The sequence below is a fragment of the Chrysemys picta genome, chromosome 11, assembly GCF_011386835.1.
Source record: "Chrysemys picta bellii isolate R12L10 chromosome 11, ASM1138683v2, whole genome shotgun sequence".
NCBI lineage: Eukaryota > Metazoa > Chordata > Testudines > Emydidae > Chrysemys > Chrysemys picta.
The window spans coordinates 54890848-54918173 of NC_088801.1; the positions used below are offsets into that span (position 1 = coordinate 54890848).

A 27326-nucleotide genomic window follows, 5' to 3' on the forward strand; every position below is an offset into this window, starting at 1 on the left:
AGTTGACAGTCATTTTTGTGCATTTACTTAGTTTTGTCTGTTTGCCAAACTCAGTGACAACCTCCGAATATGACAGGTGTTCCGCTTCCTGTCCAGGAGGCTGGAGAAGTTTTCTCTAGGTGCAAGGTAATGGTTGGCTGATCTATCACTGTAGGGCGCCTCCTCTTGGAGACCCAGTTCTGATGGAAGTGGAGGGCAAAGGACCTATACTGAGTTTTAAAGGATCACTCACAATTGGTTTCAGGCAAGCTGAGAGAGTTGCAGTCAGGATATGTTTCTTCTGGTGGCGCTCACTATATAGAGAGAGGAGACTTCTATATACGCACTTAAAAAGGTGGGGTAAAAATTAGCAAGTACTTTTGACCTACTTTTAAAGAATATACTGAATATTCCAGGTATGCAGAAGTTAGTTTAAATATTTTTCTTCTAAGGCCTTGGCTACACTCGGGACTTCCCAGCGCTGCCGTGAAGCACGAGTGTAGTCGCGCTGCCGTTTTCACACCCCTGAGCGCAGCAAGTTGCAGCGCTGTACAGTGCCAGTGTAGCCAAGGCCTAAGTGACTTCAGTTTGCCATTTGAAGTACTTTCCAGACATGCATGTTATTTATGGCCATTACTTGACTACATTAAGGCCAGGTCTACACTACAGACGTATACTGGTATAACTACGTCGCTCAGGGGTGTGAAAAATCCACACCCCTGGGCGATGTAATTATACTCACCTAACTCCTCACATAGACAAGCACTGTCTCGATGGGAGAGCTTTTCCCATTGACATAGCTACCGCCTCTCTGGATTAACTGCACCAATGGGAGAAGCTCTCCGGTTTGCGTAGGAGTGTCTCCACTAAAGTACTGTAGTGGCATAGCTGCACTGGCTCCGCTGTAGTGCTGCACGTGAAGACAAGCCCAAAATTAGAAGCAGATGGATTGAATCACTTAACCAGCTGTTTTCATCCTCTTCTGCTCAGCGGTCAGTTAATTTCCATCTGAAGAAGGCTTTTTGTGATTTATGGGCATTGGTTGAAGTGAAATTTCGCATTCTTCTTCGAAAAAAGTAACAGAGGGTCCTGTGTCACCTTTAAGACTAACAGAAGTATTGGGAGCATAAGCTTTCGTGTTAGTCTTAACGGTGCCACAGGACCCTCTGTTACTTTTTACAGATTCAGACTAACACGGCTACCCCTCTGATACTATTCTTCTTCGAGTGCTTATTCATGTCAATTCCAATCAGGTGTGTGCGTGCTGTGTGCAAGGTTGTTGGAAAGATTTCCCTTAGCAGCACCTGTCGGGTTGGCCATGGAGCCCCTGGAGTAGTGCCTTTATGGCACTCAATATATGACCCTGCCGACCCAACCCCCCTTCAGTTCCTTCTTACCGCTCGTGACGGTTGTTAGAACAGCGTTCACTTGCCTCGCAAGTGTTTCCCTTAGCTTGTTCGTTAGTTCTGTAGTTTAGCATAGTTTAGAGTTCTGTCAGAGATAGGCATTTGTGAATTTCATTCAGCTAAGAGCTCATAAGGAGGAATACTGTGTCCACTACCAGTCAATCCTGTTTGATATGGGGTCCTGCAAATAGAAGAGGAGTTATACTTTTGGTTAAGGACCGGGGTTCCATTCTGTCCCTTTCCTTCCCTTGGCTCTGGGGCATGCCTCGGGGCCAAGGGTTTAAACGGTGTGGGATCTGCAGTAAGCCCATGCCAACGGGCGATCCCCACGATGTGTGCCTGAAGTGTCTGGGGGAAGAACACCAAACAGACAGGTGCAAAATCTGCAGGTCCTTTCGACCCAGGATGGAAAAAAGAGCGGGACTTCTGTCTGAAACAGCTTTTGATGGAGTCTGCTCTCCGTCCTCAACCCGCCTCGGAGCGCAGGATCTCGGTGCCGACCGAATCAGTATGCAGCGCTCCAGCCTCGGTGCATGATACGACACTGAGAAAAGAGTCCAGAGGCCCTCTGCATGGCTCCCCGGTACCGCAGACTACCCAGTACCATTCCCATTTGTTGGTACCGCACAAGTGGAAGAAAACTGACAGAGGCCGCTTACCGAGGCCAAAGGTGTGTCAGCGTCTGGGTGCATCAGCTCCCAAAGGTGTGTCCAGGGAAGGAGCATTCAGCTCCCAAAGGGGGGACCGTTGAATCTGGCGCCCAGTGACTTCCTGGGCAGGCAGTTCCAGGTGGAGGAATTGGAGTTAAACTCCACCCCAGACACTTTCAAAGCTGACAGGGAGTTCATAGAACTGATGGCATCGCAACCCCTGGCAGTCAGGGACTAGCCTCCTGTACCTCCACGCCCAGCGCCATCTAGAGGGAAGCTGGCTATGAAGCAGCATTCTTCTTCTCCTGCATGGCACTGTTTTCCTTGGCACTGCTCGCCATCGCCCAGGCACCGGCAGGCATTTTGGGACTCCTTACACTCATCCCTGGCACAGCCCAGGCAATCCAGATCGCCGCCACCACTGGAACGGCACCAATCACCGGCACTGACAGAGTGGCACCGATTTCCAGTGCCCAGCTCTCGGCACCAATCCCCAGTGTGGGGGCATCAGCATCAATCCCCTGTGCAATACCGGTCAGCGCCGCTGTGGTCGTCCAGGTCCAGATTGGAGTCGTTGGACTTGGAAGCGGAATAATTCTACTCCTGCCACAGTGAGCACCATTCCCACAGACATAGGAGCGAGGCACCTGTAGCTTGGCCTCCACACTGGCAGCCTCAGACGCAATGGCCCTTTTGGAACCCCTAGGCTTATCACCAGGCCCGGGTTTCATTCTCCAGGGGCTCTCGTTTGGTCATCTACGAAACCAGAGCACCCCAACCACCTAGTGATTGCCCGGCCCCTAAGGGATCAGAGACAGTTACTTCCCATGAGCAGGCGGGGCCCAGATATCGAACAGGAGGAGGCCAGAGAACTTGAGGGACAAGAGGACCCTGTGCCACCCCTAGCCTCCTCATCCTCGTCCCCTGACGAGGCAGCGGCAGAGGTCTCAGCTTCTGGACCTCCACCGATAGACCATAGGTCACACTAGGACCTACTACGCAGATCGCCCGCAACATGGGGTTGCAGGCGGAGGAGGTTATCGAACCTGAGGACCCTGTGGTCGATATCATACACCGGAGGGCCTGTCCAGAGCACTCTGCCCCTGATTAAAACCATACAGAGCAATGTGCAAAAGCTCTGGCAGATCCCGGCATCCATTCCCCCTTCTGCCAGGGGCGTCAAATGCAAGTACTTTGTCCTGTCCAGGTGATACGAGTACTTGTTTTTTCATCCGCAGCCGTGTTCCCCAGTGGTCACTGCGGTTAATGAGAAAGAAAGACTGGCAACAGGAGCCAACTCTGAAGTCAAAATGGTTAGACCTATTCTGTAGAAAGGTCTATTCAACTGGGGGCCTGTAGCTGAGGATAGTGAATCAACAAGCTATCCTTAGCAGATACAGCTTCAACTCGTGGGCCTCAATGTTGAAGTTTAATGAGCTTATACTATCAGACTCCAGAGCCGAATTCATGGCTGTCATTGAAGAAGGTTAATCAGTGGCGAGGACCTCCCTTCAAGCTTCCCTGGATGCAGCAGACTCTGCCGCCCGCACACTTTCGTCTGGTCGAGCCATGAGAAGGGGTGCATGGCTACCTACAGAAGTTCAGTAAACCCTGCAGGACCTTCCGTTCGAGGGCACAGAGTTATTCTCAGACCAGACTGATTCTAAGCTGCATAGCTTAAAGGACTCCTGGGCAACGATGAAGTCACTGGGGATGCATACCCCAGCGAAAGCATTTCAAGCCCCAGTCCCAGCAGCAACAGTCCTACCCTCCTCATCCTAGACAAGACTTCTACAGACGGAGGGCTAGAAATTCTAAGTGAAAACCACCCCACTCCCAGTCAGGGTACATGGGGAATTATTAGTTAGTTAAATTGGAAAAGATGGGGATCAATATGAAAATTGAAAGGTGGATAAGAAACTGGTTAAAGGGGAGACTACAGTGGGTAATACTGAAAGGTGAACTGTCAGGCTGGAGGGAAGTTACTAGTGGAGTTCCTCAGGGATCGGTTTTGGGACCAATCTTATTTAATCTTTTTATTACTGACCTTGGCACAAAAAGTGGGAATGTGCTAATAAAGTTTGCGGATGACACAAAGCTGGGAGGTATTGCCAATACAGAGAAGGACTGGGATATCATACAGGAAGATCTGGATGACCTTGTAAACTGGAATAATAGTAATAGGATGAAATTTAATAGTGAAAAGGGAAAGGTCATGCATTTAGGGATTAATAACAAGAATTTTTGTTATAATCTGGAGGCTCATCAGTTGGAAGTAACAGAGGAGGAGAAGAATCTCGGGGTATTGGTTGATCACAGGATGACTATGAGCAGCCACTGTGATATGGCCGTGAAAAAAGCTAATGCGGTCTTGGGATGCATCAGGCGAGGTGTTTCCAGTAGAGATAAGGAGGTGTTAGTACCGTTATACAATGCACTGGTGAGGTCCCCAATCCTGAATGATATCTCTGTTACCACTCAACAATAAGTCAGTGGCTAGAAATACAAAGCAGATAGGACTACCGTGTTCATAAGCATTTGGGATATGATAGCTACCTGGTAGAAATCTGTTACCTAGTGGGTAAAATATTTAATCGGGGGTGGGGGGGAATTCATGGAATTAACAGATTAGCTGTGAATCTGTCTCTTGGAAAAACAAGATGATCTAGAGGTATGGATGAGATTTGTGTTGAAAACACAAGTCACCAAGCACGGTAGGTTGCAGACTTGTAGCTGCCGTCAGCAGGAAAGTAGTCGGTAGATCAATCGCTTTGAAACTATCTTACTGTATCCAAAACTGCATGCACATCATAGTGTAAAACCTTCCACCAGATGGACTAGATAATGATTCTGTCAGTCTCCTATTTCTCTAAAGCCAAAAGATTGTTTGAGCCAAATGAAGAATCATAATAATACCTAGATGTGTTATAGTGCTTTTCATCAGCAGATCTCAAAGCTTTTTTCCCTGTTTTACATATGGCGAAACTGAAACACAGGAAGGGAAAGTGACTTTCCCTAGGTCGCCCAGCAGACCAGTGCCACAGTTGGGAAGAAAACCTAGATCTCCTGAGTCCAAGTTCAGTGCTCTCTCTACCAGGCTCCCTCTACAAACTTCAGTGCTATGCAAGATAAAATCTTCTTTTAAATCAAGGAAATACATTGTATATTTCCCTGTTTTCATTGTCTGTAAACAAAACATTCACCTTATTCAGATAACATAATCCTACCACAGTTTGTTACTTCAAGATGCACTTAAGAGATAAAGTAATTTTAATAACAAAGTATAAAAGTCAGCATGACTGATATGCTGAGTAGATGAGAATTTTTAGCATCATCATATGTTCAGCATTCTGAAGAAGGAAAGTAAGCTTATAAAAGCAAACTCGAAACAGAGAAAATAAAGATGTTTAGCTTTTAAAGTAATTGGAAAGAGTTCAAATCTTGAAATACAAGATGAGTCACACATGGAAAGGAACATTAAAATAACAGTTACCCACATTTCAGCTCTGCATTTGTTATGCTCAGGGGAGGCATAGTATGGTGGAGTTCTGGAGGAGCTATAAAGGCAAAATTGTATAGCATCTGTCACTCTCTTTGGTTGGGTCACATCAGCATTCAGTCATTCAATTTCAGATTGCAGTCAGATGATAAGTTGGTGATGATTAGGTTTAAGGCATTTTGGAAGAAATGAGACCTAATTTAGAGGGGGCAAATGCAAGTTGGAATTTTGGATGCTCTAAGTAAAATCTAGGTGAGAACTGTTCTCTTAGCTGAAGAACCATTTTCTATAAACTGAAATGCTGAAAACTTACAGCTATACCTTAAGGGTTCCACCCAGCTGTATTCAAAGCTTTTATGATGTCACACTAACTTTCACAGTGGCGTCCTTAAAATTACCAAGGCCCTCTGGCAAACTCCGTCCTCTATCCCTCCCACCTCAAAACAGGCCGAAAAGAAATACTTTGTCCCAGCCAAAGGGGTTGAATACCTTTACACCAACCCTCCCCCAGGATCGCTGGTGGTTTCTGTGGCCAATGAAAGAGACAAACGGGCATATCAGCTCGACCCCCAAAAATAAAGAGGCCAAATGATTGCAGGACCTGTTTGGAAGAAAAATGTATTCAACGGCCAGTTTGCAGTTCCATGTGGCAAACCATCAAGCCCTCTTGGGCTGAAACAATTGTAACTTATGGGACTCCATCCATAAGTTCAAGGAGTCCCTCCCGCAGGGTTTGGCCCAAGAATGTGGCACCCTGGCAGAGGAGGGCAGTGTGGCTGCCAGGTGCTCCCTCCAGATGGCATGGGACGCAGCGGACTTGGCAGCCAGGGTGGTCGCGTCGGCGGTGGTAATGAGGTGCAGCTCCTGGCAGCACCGGACTCTCCCAAGAAATGCAGACCTCCATGCAGGGGGGAATGGGAATGGTCTCTTTTTGGACCAGACGGATGTGATGCTTCATGGACTACAGGACACCAGGGCCACCCTTCACTCGCTGGTCACGCATACACTGCAGCCTGCGAGAAAGCTGTTCCGGCTGCCACCCAGGCCTTGGCAGAGGGTCTGCAAGGAGAAGGGACAGAGGCATTAGTTTCAGCCACCGTTGCCCTTCCTCCAGCTCACCTGCGCAGCCCAGCCTAGCAAAACACCCCAGGGGTCAGAAGCACTCATTTTGAAGGTGCGGTCGAGAGCGATGCCCCAATCACCTCCCATGATCCACCCTGCTCTTTCCTCAACTATCTTTGTCCCTTCCGCTCGGCCTGGTCCCGAGTCACCTCAGACTGTTGGGTGCTGGACATAGTGTCTCAAGGTTGCACCCTGCCGTTTTCGGCCACTCCTCTTTCCATCCCTCCCTCCTTCCCATCCATCTTCAGGGACACTTCTCATGAGCAACTCCTCATCCAAGAGGTCGAGAAGCTCCTGCACGTGGGGGTGGTGGAGGAGGTCACGGGGACACGACAGGGAAAGGATTCTACTCTCATTATTTCCTAATCCTAAAAGCAGAAGACTGCCTCAGACCCATTTGGGACCTGCCACACCTCAGCAAGTCTCTCAAAAAGTTGAAATTTCGCATGGTCTCCATCATCCCCTCCCTGGATCCAGAAGACTGGTATGGTGCCCTCGACTTGAAAGATGCCTATTTCCATATCTCCATATTCCAAGGTCACAGACATTTCCTCCATTTTTTAGTGGGCAAATGCCATTTCCAATTTATGGCATTCCCCATTGGCCTCTCATCGACTCCAAGGGTCTTCACAAAATGTATGCCACCAGTGGCCGTCAGAGGGGTCCAGGTCATCCCAGATCTCAATAATTGGCTCATCAAGGGCAGGTCTCCGGAACAAGTGCAGAGAAGCTCGATCTGGTGCGTTCCACCTGCTGCGACCTGGGTCTGTTGATAAACGAGAAAAAACCCCACCTTAAGGCCAGACCAGTGCATAGAGTTCATTGGGGCGGTTCTCGACTCCACGCGAGCCAGAGCCTTCCTTCCAGAAATGCTTTTTCAGGCCATGTCAGACCTAATCTCCCATGTGAAGAACCACCCGCTCACAATGGCTCAGAGCCTAGCAACCGCAGGCAGGAAGATATGTGGCAGCCTGAAGATATGTGGTCAATCATGCATGCCCAGCTCCGGCCTTTGCAAGCGTGGCTGCTGTCCGTTTACACCCCCAACAGACACGATCTAGGGTGCTAGATCACATCCTGTCGTCCGTGGAGTGTTGGTTGACCCCTCGGTCAGCGTTGGAGGGTGTTCCCTTTATGGCCCCAGCCCTGTCGCGGAACCTGGTCTCTGATGCTTTGGACCTGGGATGGGGAGCCAAGCTGGGTGAACTCAGCACTCAAGGCTGCTGGCTGTGGCACGATCTGGCCATCGCATCAATTTCAGGGAGCTACGGGCAGTTCTTGCCCCACCTGACGGGCAAGGTGATGCAGGTCCTCACGGACAGTATCGCCAAGATGTATTGCACAACAAGCACGATGGAGCCAGATAGTCAGCCCTTTGTCAAGAAGCTCTCAGCCTTTGGGACTTCTGTGTGCAACATGCCATTCATCTGGTAGCAGCGCATCTGTCCAGGACCAAGAATGTGCTAGCATAGCGGTTCTCAAACTTCAGCAACCCAAGGACCCTCATTTTGATTTAAAAATTTTCAGGGACCCCCTACCCCAGCCTCCCTGCTCAGCCCCAGGCCCTGCCCCCACTCTACCCCTGCCCCATCTCCTTGGGAGGGTGTGAGGGGTGTGGGCTCTGGGCTGTGGCAGGGGTTTGGGATACAGGAGGGAGTGCAGGGTGCAGGCTCTGGGCTGGTGCAGGAGGTTGGGGTGCGGGAGGGAGTGAGAGGTGCAGGCTCTGGCCGTGCGGCGCTTTTCTCTGGTGGCTCCTGCAAGCGACCGGCACATCCCTCTGGCAGCAGCTCCTAGGCGGGGGGGCAGGGGGTCTCCGCGCGCTGTCCCTGCCCACAGGCAAGGCCCCCACCCAATGGGAGCTGAAGAGTTGGCGCACAGGTACATGCCGGCCGCTTCTGGGAGCGGCGCGGAGCCAAGGCATGCAGGGAACCTGCCTTAGTCCCGCTGCACCACTGGATTTTTAGTGCTGGGGGGAAGGAGGGGAGTTGATCAGCGAGGCCCGCGGACCCCCTGGAATACTCTCGGCGACCCCCCGGGGTCCACAGAACCCAGTTTGAGAAACGCTGTGCTAGCAGATCGCCTCAGCAGGACCTTCTCATCTCACCATGAGTGGTTGCTCCATCTGGAGGTGGCCAGTATGATCTTCCGAAAGTAGGAGACTCCCCAGGTGGACTTGTTCACGTCCCGCCAGAACAGGAAATGCCACGTATTCTGTTTGCTCCGGGGGATGGATGGGGGTTCCCTGTCAGATGCCTTCCTGCTTCCATGGTCAGGAGCCCTGATGTATATCTTCCGACCGGTGCCATTGATCCAGAGAATCCTTGTGAAGATTAAACAGGACAAGGCAAAGATTATCCTGATAGCCCCTGAATGGTCTTGCCGGCACTGATTCGGCACTCTGCTGGACCTTTCGGTAGCCACGCAGCTGTGACTCCCTCTCTGGCTGGACCTGCTGTCCCAGGGTCACAGCAGTCTCCTGAACCTGGAGGCATTGCACTTGACAGCATGGCTGCTGCGTGGCTGAACGCGGAAGAGCGGGAATGCTCGATCCAGATGCAACAGGTTTTGCTGGGTAGCAGAAAGTCTTCAACCAGAGCGACTTACCGTGCAAAGTGGAAAAGATTCACGTGCTGGGCTTCGCATCAACGCGTCCGGGCCACATAGGACTTGCTGCCAGTGATCCTGGATTATCTTCTGCACCTTAAAGTTGAGAACTTCTCCCTGTCGTCGCTTAGGGTCCACCTAGCTGCTCTTGAGGCTTTTCACTCTCTGTTCCAAGGCAGGTCGGTCGTCGCTCATGACATGATGGCCCGGTTCTTGAAAGGTCTGGAGCGTCTTTATCCTCACATCCGGGATCCTGTCCCTCCCTGGGATTTGACTCTCATGCTGTGGAGACTCATGGGGCTCCCTTCGAATCTCTGGTTTCCTGCTCTCCTCTCCTGGAAGGTTGTGTTCCTGGTGGTGGTTATATGCACCCGCAAAGCGTCTGAGATCAGGGCATTTACGTCAGAACCACCCTACACGGTGTTCTACAAAGATAAGATCCAGTTACGGCTGCATCTGGCGTTCCTGCGCAAGGTAGTTTCCCAGATTGATACCAGCCAGCACATTTTCTTACTGATCTTTCCAAAGCCTCATAAATCTGAAGAGGAGCACAGGTTACATGCCCTGGACGCCCGGAGGGCACTGGCCTTCTATATCAACAGGACACGGCTGTTCTGTAAATCAACGCAGCTGTTCGTTGCAGTGGCAGACAGGATGAAAGGTCGCCCAGTGTCCGCTCAAAGGATTTCATCCTGGATCACGGCCTGTGTCCGTTATTGCTACGAGCTGGCGAATGTGCCTCCACCGGCGATAGTCAAAGTGCACCCGACTAGAGCGCAAGCAGCAGCCTTCTTGGTTCAGGTGCCGATCCAAGAGATCTGTAGAGCTGCTACCTGGTCATGGGTCCACACGTTTAAGTCCCGTTATGCGCTGACCCAGCAGGCCCAGGACAATGCTGGCTTTGGCAGGGCAATGCTGCAAGACCATGAACTCCGAGCCCACCTCCATGGACACTGCTTGTGAGTCACCTAGAATGGAATCGACATGAGCAAGTACTTGAAGAAGAAACAACGGTTACCTACCTCTCCTAACTGTTGTTCTTCCTGCCCCTCTTTTGGAGTTGCCGGCAAGAAGAAAATGAGGGTGTAGGTACCTGATATACCGGCGCATGAATGCGGCACTCAAGGGGGTGCCATTGCTGACCCTACGGATCCTACTAATGCAAAAATCTCTAGCAACCGCACACATGGGTGTCTGCACACCTAGAATGGAATGGACATGAGTAACACATCCTGAAGAACAACAGTTACGGGAGGTAGGTAACCATTTTTTTTTTTCATCTGACTGTCAACTCTGATTAAATTGTCAGTGGGAGATGCTTTAGTTTTAGATCACTGTGAGTAATCCCAAATATTGCATTACATCGGACATGAAGTCTTCTGTTCTCATGGGGTGCATCAGTGTCACTTTTCACCCCAGAATTCACAAATAATATGTTTGACAGAAACAGAACCGTTGAAATAGAACTTGTGTCAAGTCCACTGCACTGGAAATTCTATTGTCCTGCATCTTTGGACACAGGTGATTTCTACTAAAACTAGCTTTAAAATAAACCAACAAAAGGAGGTACAAACTCCATCTCTCTATGCCTATATTAGTGTTGGAAATAATCATAGTGTAGCAAATACTTAATACTGACATCACAATAGGATACAAGGTTAATGTAACGTATCTCAAGCCAGTAATGTATAAATCAGTGTGGATTTGTGTAATCTTGCTTTCTTCTGAAAATCTGTTTGACCATCATTCTCTTCCCTTCCCCAGTGCTTCCAACTTCATATGCTGTAGCTCCCTTCTGGCACTAATGCCTGTTTATCATTCTTATGCACATGCAAAGTAGAATCTGTCAAGATGAGAAGAACGCTAATAAGATCTGAGGGACTGGTCAAGAATGAACCTGCATTTTTCATTAAAAAGCCATTACCCCACTCTCTGAACTTCTCTCTTTTTGTACATACAGATCTGACTAACCATAACTGCACTGTAGTTGGGAGGGCTGGATTGGGATCCTTTTAGAGCTCTGTTAAAGCCCCTCATCAGCTAGTATGAGTCATGATTGCCTTTGAAACTAAATTTTAATCAAGGAAGTGATATGTATTGTAGGCTATGTAGTCATACACTGTTGCCCCTTTTCCCCTTAAAAAAAAGCCTCCAGTATGTTTGCCACAGCGATAGGCACTTTAGTAATTCCTTAGATAGATTAGATAATATAACTGAGGGCAGATGCATCTATTTAGTCTCTTGTGGGATCATGACAATTAAAAACTTTCATTATTCTATTTCAATTTCAGGTGATTTTGCCGTGCTGCTTAAAGCAGGTATGACAGTAAAGCAAGCCATTGTGTACAACCTCCTGTCTGCTATGATGGCTTACGTAGGGATGCTGATAGGCACAGCTGTTGGACAATATGCCAATAACATCACTTTATGGATCTTTGCAGTCACCGCGGGCATGTTCCTTTATGTCGCTTTGGTAGATATGGTAAGATTATCGTTTCGCATTACCTTATTCTGCATGTATGAAATCTGTGACTTTAAATAACCCGACAGTGTAACTTATTTTTTTGTATTGCACAAAATAAAGCAAACCTACAGGCAAATATCTAGACAGCCATTCAGACCTTGCTATCTCTTAAAAAATATAGTATAGTAAATTCATGGGGAAAACCTCCAGTGTTTTGCAGTGTCCCACCTGTTTGGGTTTTCATCTGACCAAATCCCTTCACTCTCAGGGTTGCATGTTAAGATATAAAAACTTGTTTAATGCCACTTGCTGCTCTCCCAGTGACAAAGTCATCCTTCTAGCCTATCTTTTGATTTTTGCTGCTGGGTGAGGATATGTTTGGATACTCTAAGGCAGTCCATGATTGATTTTAAGTGGAGGTCAATCCTAAAACTGCATATATTTGGTCCCAAACAGATCCGTTTGGATGTTTAGAAAAGGTTGTTGGTAAATATGCTGCTTTGATAGCTAGCAGGTTAATTCTTGACAAATGTCAAATTTAACAAACGTTGCTTCTTCAAGTGATGATTAAGGCTAAGCTTATGTCACGGAAGTCAGAGATTCCGTGGACCTCCAGTGGGGCCGGAGCTGTCAGCCGCACGGACAGCGGGTGCTCTTTCCCCTTCCTCCCCCCACGCAGCAGGGTCATTCTCTCACATGCACCCCACGGGCTTCAGTCATCCCCTGTCATGTCTCCCCCTCCCCCCTTCCATTTTTAGTAAAAGTCAGAGACAGGCCACCGGCTTCCGTTAATTTTTTTTTAATATTATTATTACGACCTGTCCCTGACGTTTACTTAAAATAATCATGACAAAATCTTAACTTCAGTGATGATTGATGTGTGTTCCACTCTTGGTGTGGAGTCTTTTAGCCCATGCAGGCACCCTAAGTGCCCTCGCACCCCTCCTCCAAGAGCACAAAAGGGTGGAGCAAGGACAACCATCCCTCAGATCTTTATTATTGCACATGGCTGAAAAATGGAACTGCTATTAGTGTCCTTTACTCTAGAGCAGCAGAATAGTTAGTGACTGTAGTATCGTATTTTGATGGTTCTGTATTTTTGGTTAAGCTTCCTTTTTAGTCTCTGCCTTTTTGTTTTTTTGTCTTTGTTACCTGGTACCCGGTCTTTATCCTCTATGGTCGAACAGAAATCCCCCTGTTTTAAGTATTGGCCCTTATGCAAGATGGCTATATATATATCTTTTAATGCTGGTCACTCAGAATGTTCGTTTTGTTTAGGTGAGGGCACTTCACTAGCCAAATGTTCTATTTGATGTTCATTTTCAAAACAAACTCAGAGTCAGAGACGCTGACGTAAACTGTTTCTCTGGATAGATCTAAGACCTGCTTCTGGTCCAGTACACAAGACAGACTCGGATCTGAGCAGTCTTCTTCCAAGAGTGCCCTGGTCACTACTAGTTCCCAGGCTCCAGCCACTTCATCTTAGTCCACAGAGGTTTCTGTTCCCAAATCCTTGTCTGAGAGTGGGTGGGGCCTCATCATTGCTCTTCCAAAGAATAGATCACTGAATAGGACTTTCTAAGAAAAAAGGGCAGAGAGAGCCTAGCTTAGCCTTGTCTTAAGGGTTGCTCAAGGCTTGAATATGGTTTCCCATGGCACCCTAGTACCCATATGTCGGTACTGACGTAAAAACAGCCCATCGCATTCACCTGCACCGATGCTGCAGTATTGTTTTTAAGGAGTTCAACAACAGTGCTTTCTGTATCAGCTTCACCAGCTTCATCAGTATCATTGACACTGTCTACTCCAGCCCTGAAGATTTCTAATTTATTTTCATCAGTACTGGCCGTCATCAACACTGAGCTTCGTGGTACTGAGGGATTTGGTGGTGTCTGAATTTCCTGAGTGTCCTTTACTACCTTCAGCAGTTAGAATACCAAGCTCTGGCAGGCTATTGGCACAGATTGTATGTACAGCACCGATAAGGGAGGTCCCTAAACAAAGCTTAGGGACTCCTACTAGGTCTGCTCCACTTCTGCAGCAGGACTATACATTCTCTTCATCAGTCTCAAACAAGAGCAGGGAGAGTCTCTTCTCTGACGGGGAGTCCAAGGGTGCATGTACAATCAAAACAGGCACAGACATTATAAGGCCTGGTGTTTTACCTGGTGTGTATATACGCACGCACGTTTTGTAGACAACATGCCCGTGGCCCTCATTCCTGGTTCTGCTAAGCTCCTAGGGCCCTCTTCACTTTAGAAGACCCATCTCCTCTATCCACTCCAGGGTAAGAGTGGACTCCCTTGTAGAGTCTGAGAGTTCAACCCAGTCAATAACCTCAGGAGTTTCCTGCTCCACCACCACAACTTCAGACCACTGAGAAACATCACCACCCTTCCGAACTTGCTCCAGCTGCCACTTCTTCATCTTCCCCTGATGAGGCTGTAGTGCTATCTGCTCCATCACATCTAGATTGCAAGACATGCCAGGATCTACTCAGAAGAATGGCCAAAACAGTCTGGTAGAAGTAGTGTGTGAAAAATCACACAGTTTTAGTAGAGATGAAAAGAAGAAGCTGGAGGACCCAGAGGCAGATTAAGTAAACGGGCTTCTTTATTGCAGTACTTGTTCCCCTCGACCCAGTTGTCGAGTAAGCCCCGAGTTACACATCACACACTTTTATCTAAGTTAATATGTAAATACCCACATTTACTACAACACCCCCAAAACCCTTATTTAGTAATATGAATCCCCATATACTCGATATAATTATCCCCGCCTCTATTTATAGCATTAAGCATATTCTACAGACCTTTTAACCTTAAAAATACATTTCTTTGTAGTAATTGCAGCCACAAGTTCCCTTAATCAGCAGTTCACAGGAAAGGGAGGAAGGGGCCATGACCCCAAGCTCGTTTATGTAGCTGGAAAAAGAAGGGAGGGTATTCTTTAGACAACCACATTCCTTATGAGCTGCAATGCTTATCTATCCCTAGCAAGCAGAAGGGAAGGGAAAAGGATGGCATTTTATTTATCAAACATAGAAACGGCCCGTGCTTCTACTCCCTAATACCATGTCAGCACACCAGTGGTTTCCCAGGTCTTTACTTAACCCTTACATATCCCAACAAGGTTGACATCTTGCGCACCAGCTGCAGCGTAGACATACTCTAGAACAGTGGTTCTCAAAGCCGGTCTACCACTTGTTCAGGGAAAGCCCCTGGCGGGCCGGGCCGGTTTGTTTACCTGCCGAGTCCCCAGGTTCGGCCGATCGCGTCTCCCACTGGCCCCGGTTTGCTGCTCCAGGCCAATGGGGGCTGCGGGAAGCGGTGTGGGCCAAGGGGTGTGCTGCCGTCCTTCCCGCAGCCCCCGTTGGCTTGGAGCGGCGACCTGTCTAGCCTACTTCAGAACTAATTAATAAACATATTGGTCCATAAAGTGTTTTTTTTGTTTGTTTGTTTTTTTTTTAAAGAAATTTAAGGTCTCAATGTTTTTTAAAGTGACCAGATGCCTTGTGCAGTCTGCTACTAGCAGACAGTTGTATAAGACGGGTGGGCAATATGCATGTCCTGTTAGAGGCCACAGGCTTGACAACTTGTCACATTCTTTCCTGATACTTGCGGTGTATTCAGGTATTAAGAATAACCAATACACAGAAAAGCGATGCCTGTCGTCATACAGAATTTATAAATCGGAATTCTGGATCAGCAAGCTTGATTTCTCTGTGGATTACTTAAGTCTTCTAGTTAGAAGACAATTCCTTTATTGTATTTTTCTCCTGCATTATGTATGAAGTCTCTTCTTGAGGTTAGGAGTTCCTTGGATGAAGGAAAGAATTACATTTATTTTTCCTCATGTTCTTCTTGTGTAGGGATTTGAAATAGCATTTTTTTAAAAATATTTCTGTTGTTTATACACATGGTGGTTGTACTAGTAAGTGTCCCTTTTAATTTCCGAGCTTCCAACGTTAAGTTCATGATTCTTTTAGCTACAGGCGTTCAGTACTGTTTGGCCTTTATCTCTAATGAGGCATGTCAAGAAAATCCCCTTTTTTGTAATTGCTTATGTGGAATTTCTCTTGAATTGACACAATTACATGTTGTTTCCTATTACTTTTATACTTTAGAGGTATTGATAAATATATGTAATATAAAATAGTAATTAGTCATACATGGCTGTTAAGCTTGAGTAACAGAGCTTTGGATGCACTAATAAAATTAGATTATGGGATTTTCTGAGAACTTGTAAGGGAAAAACTTATCTTTCCTACCAATAAGCATGCAGTATGGCAAAAAATGGCAGAATTAATTAGCTCAATCAGTATAATATCAAGAATGTATTTATAGCAGTTTAATTACTGGACCAATATACAAAGCATTTTTACACTTCCCTTGTGATAGAGGTGTTTACCTCAGAGTGAGTGTGTGTGTGTGTGTGTTTTCTTGAATAGAATTATTTAACTTTTAACTCAAAAGAACAAAGCTCAAAGGAAGTAGGCGTGTTTCCTATCCTAAGGATATGTCTACCCAGGGTGCTGGGGTGTTTCAAACCACAATACATTAATGCACACTAGGGAAAATTTAGTGCACATCAGCACGTCCATACGGACACTCAGTGTGCGGCACGCTGCACTCACGTCCTAGCTTGCCACACAGTAAGAGTTTGGGTAGACATGCCCTGAGGAGCTTACATTCAAAATAAGCAAGCAACACAGTGGCCAAAAAACTGCATTTGAATACCCAAAGGAGGTTGCTGTAGCCCAGTGGTCTCCAAACTTTTTTGATTGCGCACCCCTATCAGTAAAAAAATTTTGAGCATGCACCCCCTGCCACCCCGGCTCTACCATTTTTGCCAAAGCAAAAAAAAAAAAAGCCGCTCGGATTCACACCCGAAGAAAAAAAGAAGCGCTCCTCCTGCCGCGCACCCCCAAGGATCCTCTTGCGCACCCCACTTTGGAGACCACTGCTGAAGCCTACTAGTTTCTTTTTGAAAAGTATATAATGGGTTGGTGACAATGGTTTTATAAGGTCAAGATCAGGTGGTGTTTTATTGACCACCTCTAAGCATGCTGCTACTCCAGCTGCACGGTAGTTGATAATTTTTCTAACTGAATCTCGGTATTGCTATTACTAAGTATCTTGTTGTGAACTAGACAGTTATTTCACTTCCATTACAATATTTGTAAACTATTGTAAAATGTTTCCTTTTTCAGCTTCCAGAAATGCTTCATGGAGATGGTGATAATGAAGAACATGGATATTGTCCAGTGGGGCAATTCATTCTCCAGAATTTAGGCTTGCTCCTTGGATTTGCTATCATGCTGGTGATTGCACTGTATGAAGATAAAATTGTGTTTGACATCCAGTTTTGACCATTTCCAGAAATTGCTGTGGTTACGATGTTACTGTATGGCTTTGAGTCTGCACTGTTGTACTGTATGCACATTGCTCAGAGAAAAGGCAGTGGCTTGCACTACTACACAAGTACAGTCTATTTGTTTCCACATAGATTAACTTTTGCTGCTTGCTAACTAAAATAAGACATGGTGCACATACTGCACCTTCCAAATTCAAGTGACAGAACTTAAGTAGGAAATGTTGCATATGAAAAGACAACGTTGTGTGTGCTGCACATGAAGCATTGTGCAACTGTTTACAAATCAGCAGGCAGCGAAAGACCTAGTCTGTTCAGGAAATGTCTTTTCACATTACAGTTAAACACAATCCACAAAACATTAAAGGTGAAATCCATTCCTCTGCAATGGGCCTGCACAAAGTCTATGTGCTGTGTAATTCCCACATAAGGCTTACATGCCACGTATACCTCATGCTAGCCCTCTGCACAATGGTGGATGTTACCCTAAGACAATTAAATGCTACACTTAGCACCTGACTGGAAAAACTGTGCTTTTTTTGAACTTAAAAAAAATCTGTTTAAAACACCTTGGTACACATTAAACTGCATTTCATCATTCTAAAGTTCGTGTTTAAGGAGGCAGACTGTTGCAATATGCACAGGTCTGTGTAATCGGCTGCAAAGAGCTATATTCCATTGAGAATCCGTTTTCCTGATTAAGATTTATTTGATGTTAGCTCCTTGCTATTGGTAGGAAAATGAAGTAGCGTTAGTATTAACTTGGGGAAGTCCCTGATGTCAGAAGGTTAATGGGCTATTCCTGAGTCTTTGCTTGAGAAACTAAACATTGGGTGCCACTTACAACCTAAACTACTGATGAATTGTGGCTGTGAGTTTGTGCAAACGCACCTCTAACAAAGGATCCATAATGGAATTTCTCAGTTTTAACAGTTCAATTTATTTTGGGATTCAAATTTTTTCTCCTTTTTACAGTAATATCTTCTGAAATCCAATGTACTGAACCCAGATACAAAGATTATAAAAATAATGCCCTGTAAATGTAGTACTGGTGGGTCATTTATAATGCTGTAATATCAGGTCTGAATGTATTATTTCCATGCCTTGGCATCAGAGTTTATAGCACCAGCCATTGCAGGCAATAGACTGTGTGCTAGAAGAGTCCCACTTCCAGCATAAAGGAGTTAATAATTTTTAATTGTTATATCTTAGGTATCTAGGGTATATAAATGCAGCTGTCATTAAATTACCGGTACGTGTGAGTTGGGAGGATAGGGTGAACCATCAAAATCCTTAACCTGCTGGAATCAGTTTATCTTTGCTTACTGCCGAGATGCTTGTATTGCCAGATGTGAATTAGTTTCTTTTCTCCCCCCTGTCCTATTAAAATTGTGAATTTGTGCGATGTACAAGCCCTGTGAATTCTGCAGTCTGATTTGATAATCTCGGACCAATCCTAAGCATGGTGGTGGTCTTTTTTTAACTTGCTGTTCTAGTTTTCGTTTTTATGTATGCCAGGTAAGCTGTATTTTGCTGCACACTGTCAAGTTTTGTTTCAGTCTGCTTAGCATCAGTGTCCTGCTAAAATTGCACTGGTTTAACATCTTAACGAGCCAGTCAGTATCGTCATTCTGGTTTAAAATTAATTCCTGTTCCTCTTTACTTTTAACTCTTCAGTTTAGCAATATAGTTGTTCCTTTTTCTTGGCCACTTCCTTCCCCCCAGGAACAGTCTGTACATTTTAAAGGTATAAGTTGGCTCCTGCGAGTATCAAGAAACTTGCATATACAGTATTAAGTGTCCATTCTATAAAAGTGAAGCAATCAAAGTCAAGGGTCCAATTCTGCAGTCCTTGGTGCACAAAACACACTGAAGTCAGTTAGAATTTTGCACATAAAAAGTCTAGATCAGACCCTAATTAGCACAGACATCATCTCATTTAATGTTTAGAGTGGATTTTTGTAACAAATGCTAGGTAAAATTTTCAAAAGCAACTAAACGACTTAGGAGTATAAAGGTATGTCTACACTACAGTGGAACAGCTGCACTGCTGTTCTGTAGACGCTTGCTACAGCGATGGTTTTTCTTTCACTAGTAAATCAAGTGGCAGTGGTTAGGTCACCAGCAGAATTCTTCGGTCAATCTAGCAGCGTCTATACCAGTGCTTAGATCAGTCCAACTACATCTCTTATTTCACACCCCTGACCCAAAGTAGCTAGGTCAAGCTAAGTTTTAGGTGAAGACCAGGCCTTAGGAGCATAAGTGCCACTGAATTTCAATGAGACGGAGGTCCAGATACTCAAAGATACTTAGGTGCCTAACTCCTATTGAAATCAATGGGAGTTAGGCCCAGATCCTCAAAGGTATTGAGGGGGCTAAGTGCCCAATTCATGTTTGAAAATGGTACTGAGGTACTAACTTTCCAGAAGACCTTTTTCCCACTTGGAAAAACAGGGTCATATTAAAACATTAGGTGTTGCATTTTCCACTAAGAATGGAATTTGTTTCCTTGTTTGCTACTATTTATTGTGATTGTGAAGAGCAATATAACAGCTGTGGCTTCTTCTGTAGGTTTCCACCAGTGTTAATTTCAAACCAATTCAATGTCGTTTTATGTCAAGTTACAGACAATCTGAATTTCAGTATACTTGGCTTCAACATTCCATTCTGCTTGAATACAGTCTCATTTAACATGTATTCGTTGGAGGGCATAAATGTTACTTGTATATTACAATGCTGTCACTGTGTGACATCCCATATGAATTTTGATGTAGATCACATTGCACTCAATCAGCAGTGATTATGCTTAGAAAATACTATAGTAGCTAGATGCAGTGTGAATTTTTTCCATTACGGTTTATAGTTTAAAAATGTGATTATGGTCCTACAAGATACTTGCTGAGCTATAAATCTTTTTTTGTTATAACTAAATCATTTAAATAATTTTTATAAAGCTGGGAATGATCAAATGCTGTTTGGTTCATTGTCAGCAGTGTTGTGTTCATTTTATGTATGTTCCTTATTTATAAGGAGCTTCAGAAAATAAAATTATTCAAGGAGCAAAAATACTGGTTGGTTTTTATAAAGTTTTTTATTACACAGCTTTATTTTATATTTTAGTATTTTTTTAAATCTCTTGAAAGGCAGAAGTGTAATGGATTTGTTTAAATATTTTGATTTCACTAAACAGTAGTATTTAAAAATTGAAATGCATCTTACACAAATGATTCATCTCAAAAATAAGCATCTATAAATGTCCATGCTAAATTTAGGAATTAAGCTGGCATAATAGTGCCACACCCCGTCCAATCCAGTGTTGTTCTGGTTTATCCGAAGGAAGAATCATTGCTATCACAAAGTTGGTAGAATGTCCGGTAGTGGAGAGGGTTCCTCTTCTCTCACTTGTCTTGTACACTGGAGCAACGTAACTTGGTCGTTGTGAAATGTCTGACCTCTTGCAAGGCTTTAACCACATCTATGATAAAGTACAGAATAAACTCTTTACCTTTCTGGGTAAAGTCTGTAAGATTTTAAATGTGAACACAACTCACTAAATACTTCCTAGACCCACTATAGTTCACCAGTAACTTGTGCATAATCCAGAAAAGTGCTGAGTGCTCCTTCCCCTCCCTGCAAAAAGTCCTCCCCTTGACTTCAGTATGAATTGTGGATGCTCAGTGCTCTGTTGCATACAAATTGCCTGATCTGCTGCTCAAAATATTTTCAGTTCAATATATGTAAAAAAAATATACAAGTTGCTACTTCACATTGGTTACCACACAGCCATGTGGAGACCATGACTAAGGTAGCTCTGATGGCAAAAGGTTTTACTTAGAAAAAATGTCTTCTTTTTTTTTTTTTTTGTACTCCTTTAGAACATTATTGTTCGAAGCTAAGCCTGCCATGCTAGACTGTCATACTGACCACAGGTACTGTATCATAGAGGATTTTCGGATAAGATTCTGCTAGCTTCTTAGTTTTTCTGTCCCAGCGAGCTCCATCCAGGAACAATCCTCGAATGTAGACCCCTGAATTAAGCAGAAAGTTTTAAAAAGGTGTTTGGGCACATAAACCAAATGTACTAGAATTCTGTGTGAAATTAGATCAGCTTTTCTAATCATACACTGTTTAGATCATGCATGAGGCTATAGTGCAACTGAATAATACAGAAATCCATGTGCCAGTTTTTTGACCCAGTACCCCTCAGGTGGTACAAAAGAAGTTGAGACCCCCCATGTCCTCTGATGGGGGTAGCCCTGCTATGTTGGAGTCCTTAGTAGGGATGGGGCTGACTTTTATGCCTCCTTCCTCGTAATCCCTGATTACAAGGAGGGATGGTCAAGGGCTGTGGCTGTAGTGCAAAGTAATTTGGCGCTTCAGTTGGGTATGGTCTTTTCGGTCCCCAATTCTTCATGTTCACTTAATGTAGGTACTTCTTAGTAATGATACTGTATTCACCTCTCTGAATGTTGGCTGGCAGTTAATAGCTACTCAAAAATAAAACTCAAACCAGGCAGGGGGCCTGTAACCTAAGCCTCACCACCCAGGGCTATAGCTTCAGCCCTGGGCCTCAGCAAGTCTAAGCCAGCCCTGGCAACCCCCTTAAAACAGGGTCATGACCCACAGCTGGGTTAGTGAAATGTTCTAAATACTGGGGCATAGAACTAAAGTAATAGGGTGAAATGAAGAACAGGAAAATTCAGGCTAAATATCACTTGAAATATGTTAGATGGTGGAAAAGTGTCTTAAGGCAAGTGGTAGATACTGGGTAAAGCGCTTGACCAGATCCTCAGCTGGTGTAATTGTCATAGCTCCACTGAGGATCTGCCCCAGATAAGTGTATGGAACAATCCTGCTTCAGGAGGTTACTGACCAGACACTAGGTAGTCTGAATGGGCTTGTTGATACTTAATTTGTGGTGTTCTACTAGGATTATTCAAAAGGTATTTTGTTGAATGTTGTCATTTTTATGCCTTTAATGCGCAAGCCTCCTTTAGTGACATTAGTGAATCACACTGTGGCCTATATTTTCCAGGATTCTGTGCATTAAGTGCTTAATGCCTGTTAATGCCAGGAATGTATCTACCTGTAACCCCTGAATAACACTTCCTACATGTACATCAGTGTAGGTGGCTAATAAAGCTTGTTTGTTTACCATCTTCAGGAGCATTTTTGTATTCCTTGTCCTCCAGCACTTCATAGTCAAACCCTAGTAGGTCAATTGGAATGGTGTATTTTCTGGCATAGTTCTGCTGGGCACCAGTTAAGAAGGCTTGAGTGAAGAAAAATCCTGAAAGCCAAAAGACTGGTGGAGTTCCATTTTCATACCATAGCTACAGCAGAAAAAGAGAGGAAAAATGTACCTTGAAATCATTAGGAGGCAAAAAATAATTTAGAATAGTATTAAAAGACATATCGTCTTTTTGCAGAAGCCACTGGTATTTTAGACAGCCAACAAAAACACTGTTTTATCGACCATGTTCTCCAAAATGCCACTAGCTGCTGAAAAAGGACAGTCCTGTTCCTCAAGTAGCTTTTAATGTGAGCATCAGTTTAGAACTGACTGAGATCACATCATAGCAGCAACCTGATAACATTTTAGTCAGACTTTATGTGAACCAGCAACCTAGAGGGGAAAGACTCCATAGTTTGTGGCTACTCCCCTCAGCCATCAAATTCCCAAGCAATTTACTGTAAGTACAATATCTGGCCTGTTAGGAAATCATTTTAATGCTCACTCTCTAATACCCAACTTCAGAAGTTCAGTGGAAAGGCCCATCAACAGTATTTTTGTCTTATGCTTTAATAAATGTAATACTGTTTATTAAACTTCACTGAACACCGCACCGTTGTGTGTGCCAGTAACAGTTGGCAGTTAAGAGGCCTTTAGAGAATCCACAGTGAGCACCAACATTGCCCATCTGTCATGCGGGAGTTTTAATAGACAGCAGCAATCTTAATGAGGTGTATGGTACATAACGAAGTTTAGTGGTTTATTATATGCACTGATGAGCACACTGCTGTGCACAACCCTATGCAAACTAAACATATGTGTTTCCATTCTCTTATGGTGTCACCTGAGACCAAGAGAAAAATCAGGCCAGAGTTGCATAATCAGTGTGTGCTCACCTGTAAGAACTTTAATCTGGTAAGAAAGTCATTCACATAACTGCCAAGTGGTTTGAGGCTTGGGTAAGATTTATTCATCCACATTCCTGGAATTCTGCCTTTCAAGATGCTGCTTACCACTTCTTCTAGTTCAGAGGACATCACCACCAGTCCCTAAAGCAGATGTGGGGAAGGAAACAGTTACCCTGCCTTGTCTGCTCAGTCCACACCCCAAAACAGTAATAAAAACACATGTGCTCTTATTCCAATAGCTATAATCCAAGTTTTAGCCACGCCAGACCAAGGGAACTTAAAAACATAGGAATTGCCATACTGCATCAGACCAGGGGCCAGTATCAGAGGTTTCAGAGAGGTTCATGATGCCCAGGGCTGGCTCCAGGCACCAGCTTGGCAAGCAGGTGCTTGGGGCGGCCGCTCTGGAGAGGGGCGGCATGTCCAGGTATTCGGCGGACGGTCCCTCACTCCCGCTGGGAGCAAAGGACCTCCCGCTGAATTGCTGCCACAGATCGCGGCTTTTTTTTTTTTTTTTTTTTGGCTGCTTGGGGCGGCCAAAACCCTGACGATACCCTCATAGAATAAAAAGTCTGTAAGGAAAGATTCTTCCTCCCCACCACTACAGTCCTGAAATGTGAGGGTTTCTATCCCTTCCAAAGCTCCAGTGGTTTTGGCAAGCCTTACTATCGTTATTCTGGATGTTCTCTTTACCAATATCAATGTTCCTGCCTTTTCTGAAAGTGCCACACCTATGTGTGTGACTAAGAATTTCCTTTTTATTCACTTTAACATCCTTTCAGTGCCTGCCTGACCTTGTAGTATGTGACTCCAAGTCCCCGCTGCATCACCGCCTCGCCTTTCATTATTTGACACGCATTTATCCTGACCCCGCTGACTGGTCGCCTAGCTAAAAGAAGGTTTGAAAAGGGACGCTGCTATAGCTGAAAGTTACTACGGCTAAGGGCCCAAGTTGAGGCAGGGCTGAGCACTCTCAACTCTCAGTTGAGGTCAGTGCACTCAGCAGCTTGTGTGAGGCGCCTCAGTCTTCCTCAGCAACAAGGCCAATTGCTGTTGCATCCAAAGCTCACTTTAATTTTTCTTGCCACATTCACTAAATATTGATCCATGTTTTTAGACAAGCTGTCACTCTTCCCAAACCCTTTGGCTTTCCCTAGGGGCGTCTGCAGTGACTTCATAGTGACTGGGCGAAATGGATAAAATGGTCAAAAGCATCTAAGTGACTTTGGAACCTAAAATCCTATTTTCAAAAGTAACTTTGGGCCAGATAGTCAAAGGTGTCACTGAGATTGTCAGAACGGCTGCTGCCTAACCACTTACCTGCCCAAAGTTCCTTAGGCCCATGTTTCTGCTCGTAGACAGGCACAAAGCCCCTAAGTGCTGATGCCGCTCTACAGCTGATAAGCTGCTCAGAGCTCTTGCACAAGCTGAAGCCCTTGCTTTGAGCCACTGGAGCGCGCAGCCCCGCCCCGCCAGAGCACTGCTTTACCATGTTATATCCGAATTCGTGTTATATCAGGGTAGAGGTGTACGTAGTGGTTAGGGCAGTGATGTGGGTGAGCCATTGCACAGGAGGGATTCAGAGACAACCACCCAAGCACCTGGGAGGAAGAGATGAGTACAAGCCCCTGCTCCAAGGCAGGTAGAGCAGGGCTTTGCATACAAATCTCCTACATCCCAGGTGAGTACCCTAACCACTATGCTTTAATCGGGGGGTGATGTCCCTTGTTTTTGCAAGCACGGTCTGGCTTTTAGCGGTTAGGGCAGCTGCCTCAGTTTAGGCACCTAACTCCAGGAATGGGTTCACGGGTGAGACTGGACTTAGAGCACCCGTCTCGCTTTCTCTCTGCTGCCACACGTTTTACTATTAATACACCATGAAACCGCTGAAACAGGAGAGACACTTTGATTAGGGCACTCACCTGAGAGGTGAGAAACCAAAATTCAAATCTCTTCAAACAGGGAATCCAATCTGGGTCTTGCACATCCCAGTTGCGTACCCTAAACCTCTGGCTTAAAAGTTATAAAGGAACCTTCCCCTTCCATTCTGTGTGAGGTTGTGCGTCTGAGACTGCCTACTGGTTTGGGCCCTGTAGGCCAGACAACGTCTCATTTGCACATCCTGCGGGGCTTAAGTATGAAATAGGTGTCTAGACACCTAGCCTGAGGCATCTAGGAGACAGTAACAGTGAAAACTCAAACACTTGGGGATTTTATGGTCCTCCATGGTTAGGCAGCAGCTGAGCAGGGGTTCTGAGGATCTCAGCGTCACCTAAATCTTAGGTGGACTTTGCTGAAGTGGAAGTTAAGCACCTACAGCTTTTCTGAAAATAGGACTTAGTGTCCTAAGTTGCTTAGGACCATTAAAAAATTATCCTGGAGCTATAACCTGCTAACGCAGAAGGCAAGTATGGCTTCTCTGCCCTACGCAGGACAGTATTTCCCGCTTCCGATGTACGTATAGACATATAGACAATTGTATTACAGCCATTTGGAACCTGGACTGTTGAATAGCTGATACTATAGGAACTGCCATAGTGCATCAGACAAATGGCTCAATTCTGCAGAGTGCCATTAAATGCAACTGAAGTTGATGGCTCAACAGTTCACAGGCTTTAGCCCCCTACTAATCTGCTTTTTTAAGGTTTGTTGCAGCGCACCTTGATTGCTTTCTGGATGTTAATACAGGAGTCTCTTATTGTCTGCAGTAACTTGTTAAAGCGCCCCATCTCTTGGACAAGTACAGTGTTCATACTCTGCGTGTAGGTGGTCGGATATCTCCTCATTGCAGCCTCAATGCTGAAGTTTGAGGGAAGTTTGCTCAGGATGTCACCTGCCACTTCATTAACAATTTCATCTGTTGATTTTGCACCAGCGCCTGTGGCTCGAGACTATAAACAGCCGAAGGTTAAACATGAGCTCTCCTGGTACAGACCAGTAAATATTTAAACACAGAAATAAAAATTAAATCAGTATTGTTAAAAATATTCTTATTGCTCCAAAAACAGTCTTGGGATGAAACAATCATGCAGCGCAATGCCCAAACTGGAGAGTCCCCCAATTGTAAATGTCCTATATGTGACAGCTTCAGCGAGTGGCCTAAGCCTTTTGAAGGTAAGGAACCCTACGTACGTTTAAGCAATGACCATTCTGATGACCTACTCCTGCTATAGCAGTGGCAAAGTGTTGTTTTCATTCAGTATTTTTGGTGTGTTTGAAATTACTCTAGAATTTGGCTGATCACAAACTCTAACATCACATCTCTCACCCAGGATTGTTGATCGTCATGAAGGATCAAGCCTAGAGAGGTCAGGAAGTGACTGGGCAAGGAGATTAAAAGGCAGATCTTGCTCCCATTCAAGACAACACGCCCAGTGACTTCAATGAGAACAGACTGAGCCTCTCACCCAATGGGTGATCCACTCCAGTGTGTCATATAACACATTGGCAGGGCACTGAAGGAACCTTACACTGCTGATAAAGGCACATACTGCAAATGTTTTGTGGATAAACACGGGACTTGCTGATGTAAACATGAAGAGTTTTATATGCACTAAAAGTAAGGAAACTATAAGTGTGAGGCCATGCCAGATTTCTACAGTTCACATAGAACAGAGCACAGCACATGTGGGTAGTCAGAACAGAACCCTTTAAAAATATTTTCATTTCAATTCCTCCCCAGACTGTACACATTATAAAATTTAGGATGATGACAAATGAACATAAGAGCAGCCACACTGGGTCAGACCAAAGGTCCATCTAGCCCAGTGTCCTGTGTTCCGACAGTGGCCAACGCCAGGGAATGAACAGAACAGGTAATCATCAAGTGAGCCAGTCCTGTCGCTTAATCCCAGCTTCTGGCAAGCAAAGGCTATTGACAGATTGAAAAACATCCTATTAAATGACAGTGTCTTCACGAGAACTTCAGTAGCTCTTTGATGCCTCAAAAGTAGCAACAGCTATCGTCCTGTGAGTAAAGCCATGCATATGCTTAAGTCTATGAAAGATTGGGGCCCAAATTAGTAACTCATCTCCTCCTATATGAACAAAATGAAAATAACCTACAGCTTTAATAATGAGTGTTAGGT

General features: G+C 45.1%; 2 protein-coding genes across 12 annotated transcripts in view; one reads left to right on the forward strand and one right to left on the reverse strand.

The window, feature by feature from the left end:
- Positions 1-20163, forward strand: part of SLC39A10 (solute carrier family 39 member 10) — a 79814-nt gene extending 59651 nt beyond the window's left edge. For all 10 annotated transcript variants that reach the window (XM_065562037.1, XM_008174227.4, XM_024110778.3 and 7 more), the window contains 2 exons: positions 11552-11742; positions 16937-20163. In XM_065562037.1, coding sequence (XP_065418109.1) covers positions 11552-11742; positions 16937-17095 — 350 coding nt within the window. In that variant the 3' untranslated portion in view covers positions 17096-20163. The remainder of the gene's footprint in view (positions 1-11551; positions 11743-16936) is intronic.
- A 6-nt stretch (positions 20164-20169) lies between these two features.
- DNAH7 (dynein axonemal heavy chain 7) overlaps positions 20170-27326 on the reverse strand; it is a 243870-nt gene continuing 236713 nt past the window's right edge. For both annotated transcript variants that reach the window (XM_042851669.2, XM_005294268.5), the window contains 5 exons: positions 25899-26129; positions 23227-23379; positions 22253-22430; positions 21022-21125; positions 20170-20572 (listed from right to left, as the gene is read on the reverse strand). In XM_042851669.2, coding sequence (XP_042707603.2) covers positions 20366-20572; positions 21022-21125; positions 22253-22430; positions 23227-23379; positions 25899-26129 — 873 coding nt within the window. In that variant the 3' untranslated portion in view covers positions 20170-20365. The remainder of the gene's footprint in view (positions 20573-21021; positions 21126-22252; positions 22431-23226; positions 23380-25898; positions 26130-27326) is intronic.